This window comes from Phycodurus eques, chromosome 10 (genome assembly GCF_024500275.1).
Source record: "Phycodurus eques isolate BA_2022a chromosome 10, UOR_Pequ_1.1, whole genome shotgun sequence".
NCBI lineage: Eukaryota > Metazoa > Chordata > Actinopteri > Syngnathiformes > Syngnathidae > Phycodurus > Phycodurus eques.
In genome coordinates this window covers 3,571,269-3,576,970 of record NC_084534.1, presented here as the reverse complement: position 1 = coordinate 3,576,970, position 5,702 = coordinate 3,571,269, and the positions used below count along the sequence as shown (strand labels likewise).

The window sequence follows — 5,702 nt, the reverse complement described above, 5'->3', positions numbered from 1 at the left end:
TTTGTTCCAAAACTTTTGTGGCTGATCTCTGTACTTTACAAAATCCAATCTGGCCTTCCGATTGTTTTGGCTGATGAGCGGTTTGCATTTTGTGGTATGACCTCTATATTTCTTCTCTCAAAGTCTTCTTCAAACAGTGGATTATGATACCTTCACCCCTGCCCTGTGGAGGTTGGCAAACCATTTGTCTGGCAATTTAAAGAAAAATGCATCCAAACTAATCAGGACAAGCTTCATCATGTAACAAGACAATGACCCAAAACACACTACCAAAACAACAAAGGACTTCTTCAGGGGGAAAAGGTGGAAGTTCTTAGACTGGCCAAGTCAATCACCAGACCTTAACCCAACAGAGCCTGCATTTTACCTCCTGAAGAGGAGAAACCCCCAGAAAGAAACAAGAACGGAAAGAGGCTGCAGTCAAGGCCTGGAAAAGCATTTCAAATGAAGAATGCAACAGTCTCGTTAAGTCAATGGGTCACAGGCTTGATGCAATTATTGTAAGTAAGGATTATGCCACCAATATATTAAATGTTATTCACTTTAAGCTAAATTAATGTCTAATTTAATGTCTGTGCTAATGATATTAGCATGTCCAAACAGGTCCCTCTGCTGGTCACTTTATTAAAGTACACCAACATCGCAGCGGACCCCGCGATGTGACTATTACGCACACGTACATCGCGATGACGATGCTCAAACAATATATCGTGCAGTCCTAGTACCCGTGCTTTACATGACCAGTGTAAGCACTATACTGTATCAAATGTACCATAGCGAAAAATCTGAATACGGTAACACCTTTAGTATCGTTCATATGACTACGATGACTGTGATTAAATACAAATAGCATTTTAACTTTCTCTGAATTATTATTTGGGGTTCAATTCTCCTCCAGGTAAAAGAGCCACAATAGAATAAAGTGCTACAGTTGAAGTTGAAAGTTTGAGTGTGACTTACAATGATACAACCCTCTATTCTGATGTTGACCTGTTCATACAACCACACTTGGATCCTTGAGCGCTGTGAATAAATGAAAGATATTTAAAATTGTAATCACACAAAACAAACGATAAGCAGAGGAGAAAGACAAATCTTAAATACTTACATTTTGGAGGTATCTGAAGATTAGGTTCTGATTACTGTGGTCAAAGAAATTATGTACAAGTACAGTGCTAAAAATGAACACAGAAATATTACATATATTCAGAACATTTTAGTTTTAGCTGCAATCCATCTACTTCTCTGTGAAGTCCCAGTTAATGCACTGTGTAAAGTTTGAGCTATTTCACCTCACCATGTACATGATTTTGCACATATTAAATTTTGATTGATACAAATGGAATAATTGTAAGTTCCATGTTTTTTGTCACTAGGAGTGGGCTCCAATGTTGGTTTCGATAGTCGGACCTAGATGTGACTGGAGACATTCTTTCTGTGTGTGTGTTACTCGCCATCATACTCGCCATCTCGTTCTTTCGGTCACGACCCACAGCTCGTGACCATAGGTGAGGGTAGGAACGTAGATCGACCGGTAAATTGAGAGCTTCGCCTTTCGGCTTAGCTCCTTCTTTACCACAACGGATTAATACAAATTCCGCATCACTGCAGACGCTGCACCGATCCGCCTGTCGATCTCCATTCTTCCCTCACTTGTGAACAAGACCCCAAGATACTTGAACTATTCCACTTTGGGGAGGATCTCATCCCCGACCTGGAGAGGGCACGCCACCCTTTTCCGACTGAGGACCATGGTCTCAGATTTGGAGGTGCTGATTCTCATCCCAACCGCTTAACACTCGGCTGCGAACTGCTCCAGTGAGAGTTGGAGGTCACGGCTTGATGAAGCCAACAGAACCACATCATCTGCAAAAAGCAGAGATACAATACTGAGGCCACCAAACCGGATCTTCTCTACGCCTCGGCTGCGTCTTGAAATTCTGTCCATAAAAGTTATGAACAGAATCGGTGACAAAGGGCAGCCTTGGCAGAGTCCAACCCTCACCGGGAACGAGTCCGACTTACTGCCGGATATGCGGACCAAACTCTGACTCCGGTTGTACAGGGGACCGAACAGGCCGTATCAGGGGGTTTAGTACCCCATACTCCCGAAGCACCCTCCACAGGACTCCCCGAGGGACACAGTCAAACGCCTTCTCCAAGTCCACAAAACACATGTAGACTGGTTGGGGAAACTCCCATGCACCCCCGAGTACCCTGCCGAGGGTGTAGAGCTGGTCCACTGTTCCACGGCCAGGACGAAAACTACACTACTGCTCCTCCTGAATCTGAGATTCGCCTTTCTCCACGGCCTCACCGAACTCCTCCCATTCCAGAGTTTTTGCTTCAGCGACCACCAGAGCTGCATTCCACTTGGCCAGCCGGTACCAATCAGCTGCCTCGGGAGTCCCACAAGCCAAAAAGTCCCGATAGGACTACTCCTTCAGCTTGACGGCATCCCTCACCGTTGGTCCACCAACGGGTTCGGGGTCCGACTACACGACCACAACGTCAAATCATCGAAGTGCGACCTATGGTGTCCTGGTGCCAAGTGCACGTGTGGACACACTTATGCTTGAACATGATGTTCGTTATGGACAATCCGCGATGAGCACAGAAGTCCAATAACAGAACACCGCTCGGGTTCGGATCAGGGGGGCCGTTCCTCCCAATCACGCCCTTCCAGGTCTCACTGTCATTGCCCACGTGAGCATTGAAGTCCCCGAGCAGAACGATGCAGTCCCCAGCGAGAGCGCTTTCCAGCACCCCCTCCAAGGACTCCAAAAAGGGTGGGTACTCTGAACTGCTGTTTGGTGCATAGGCACAAACAACAGTCAGGACCCGTCCCCCCACCCGAAGGCGGAGGGAGGCTACCCTCTCATCCACCGGGGTGAACCCCAACGTACGGGCGCCGAGCCGGGGAGCAATAAGTATACCCACACTTGCTCGGCGCCTCTCACCGTGGGCAACACCAGAGTGGAAGAGAGTCCAACCCCTCTCGAGAGGACTGGTACCAGAGCCCAAGCTGTGTGTGGAGGCGAGTCCGAGTAGATCTAGTCGGAACTTCTCAACCACACACCAGCTCGGGCTCCTTCCCTGCCAGAGAGGTGACATTCCACCTCCCTCGAGCCAGCTTCTGTAGCCGGGGATCAGATCGCCAAGGTCCCCGCCTTCGGCCACCGCCCAGCTCACACTGCACCCGACCCCAATGGCCCGTCCCACAGGTGGTGAGCCAATGGGAAGGGACACACACGTTACCCTTTCGGGCTGTGCCCAGCCGGGCCCCATGGGTGCAGGCCCGGCCACCAGGCGCTCGCCTTCGTGCCCCACCACCAGGCCTGGCTCCAGTGGGGGGCCCCAGTGACCCGCGTCCGAGCAAGGGAAAACAGAGTCCGTTGTTTGTCGTCATCATCATAAGGGGTCTTTGAGCCGTGCTCTGGCTACCATAGCATACCATTTGAATTTAATATTTAGAAACCGTTAGGCTTGATTTAAGCGGCCTCACATCACAGTTTGCGAGTTAAAATTTAGTATTTTCCACCTTAAAAAAAACATTGAAAAGCAAAACTGTGTATCACAGTTTCACCGCGGAGACAGCTGACACAACATGCTTACATCACCGATGCGTGGGAAGTGGGATGCAGAAGATATGGTTTTTTTTTGGGCCGATCGCCGAGTTTAAAAAAACAATAACCGATCCGATCACAAGATGGAGGAGTATGTCTATTTCAATGACCAGTTCATTTACTGTATATACTTGTGCACTTAATTGCTCAAAAAAATATTTACAATAATAATGTATCTTTGTGCCTCTATTTATGCCAGTGAGGCATAGTGACAGACAGAACAAATGGTCTTCTATTAGATGGTAGGAAGTAAATACAGTAATGTATCCACTTTTTGTGACATTTTTGTTTGTTAGTGTGCCGTGAGATTTTTCAATTGTAAAATATGTTCCTTGCCTCCATAAAGGTTGGAAATCACTGCTCTTGTCAGATTGTGTTTTGTAATCAGTCAGGTCAAACCAACATTACATGGCAGAAATAATGGGTGCTAATTTACTGTAATTACTTCACCCACACCAAAACTTTAGAGCATGATTCGACAGAACGGCGGCATGTTTACATCCAACCGTTCGTGCTACTGCTAGCTTGCTAGGCGACATAACATTTTATTGCCTGCTTGTGAGCCATATCGTATTAAAAGTATGTGACCATACCTGAAGCAAGCCTTAAACGAACGTCCTCTCCTGTCCTGAGCACCGGTGACCACAAACACATGTTTTTGCCCATCTCTTTGTCTTTATAATACCGTCGGATCGCTCCACTCTTGTTGTTCTCGCCAATTATATTGTACACAATCAGATAAGCTAAGCTCATAAATGCACAGCAATGCACCTAATGTATTAATACATTTAACGTCACAAAATGTTAAAATGCTAGCTGCTTAAGTGAAGATTCAAAACGGCTATTTTTCTTTTTAAAGTATTTTATTCACAATGTAAATGTAAGAAATAATAATAAGAATCACCTTTTATTGTCATGAACATGCATGCATGCACACGAAATTTGTTCGAATAAAAATTGCTCTTTAGCCAAGCAAAGATATAGTTATTCCAAATATTCGATTGTTTGATTTGTGTTAAATAAAACCCTTGCTTCGGGTCCCTGTGAGATTAACCTGCAACCAATTGCTTCTAAAAATTATACAGTTGCTCCTCAAATGTAGAAATGTAATCATGAATTAATTGAGGCGTAAAACTGATACTCAAATAAAATCAAAATATTTAGGATATTTTTTATTTTATTTTAATCTTTAAGCAGTTTTGTACTTTCGATGCTAATGAAACGTGTCGTCACGCCGCGTTGCATCAATTTTAGTTGTCTCCAATCCGACCATCTGCATGGTGTCGTTTTCCTGTATTGCAACAGTAGCTACAAATAATAACAAACGTAGAAATATAAAATGTATCGTTTCGCATATTTTATCTTTACCATTGCACTCAATGGTCGTGTGCCACCGCACGTCCACAGAACGCGCCTCTAATTGGAACAGCCACTGATATGGACCATCAACCACATTCCAATAGTAGATGTATGTTTCAACAACATTAATACAGACTCGAAGACACCCGCCTTTATTATACATCAAAATTGAATGTCTCACATTCGCTACGTTCCGCGAAACAGTTAGCTTAACCGCTAAAGCTAAATGAAGGAGTTCCGTGTCGTTCCTCGACACGAAAAAAAAGGATACAATGGGCTGAACCATAACCTTCTGAACCTTCTGGCCTTGCCCTCGGTACGCCATCCTTCCAAAGCGCTCCCAGTCGTAGACGGACGACGAATCTTTGACTTGCTGCTTAAACAGACAACACAATCACGAACCACACGCGTTCGCGTCAATGGATGGCGGGCTTCCGCTTGCTTGCGGTGGAGCTAAAGCAATCTCGGTTTTTACAACAGTGCCACCTCTGGTAGGAGGTCATTACTACATGTAATTCAATTTCCATGCACGTATGGCAATGAGAATAAATGTCTGTATCAAAGTATCCGCTTCATATATTTTCAATATTATTAGGCTGTCGTATATTAATATGTGGTTGATTATAACTGTAATTATACCCCTCCTGGAAGCCGTCACCTTATCGTGGTGGAGGGGTTTGTGTGACACAATGATCCTAGGAGCTAAGTTGTCTGGGG

General features: G+C 45.1%; 1 protein-coding gene across 1 annotated transcript in view; it reads right to left on the bottom strand.

The window, feature by feature from the left end:
• snrpe (small nuclear ribonucleoprotein polypeptide E) overlaps positions 1 to 5,425 on the bottom strand; it is an 11,688-nt gene extending 6,263 nt beyond the window's left edge. Inside the window, exons 1-3 of the mRNA XM_061687638.1 lie at positions 5,257 to 5,425; positions 1,109 to 1,135; positions 961 to 1,023 (exon numbers count right to left, since the gene is read on the bottom strand). Of these exons, the coding sequence (XP_061543622.1) occupies positions 961 to 1,023; positions 1,109 to 1,135; positions 5,257 to 5,310 (144 nt within the window). The 5' untranslated portion in view covers positions 5,311 to 5,425. The remainder of the gene's footprint in view (positions 1 to 960; positions 1,024 to 1,108; positions 1,136 to 5,256) is intronic.
• Positions 5,426 to 5,702: the final 277 nt, after the last annotated feature.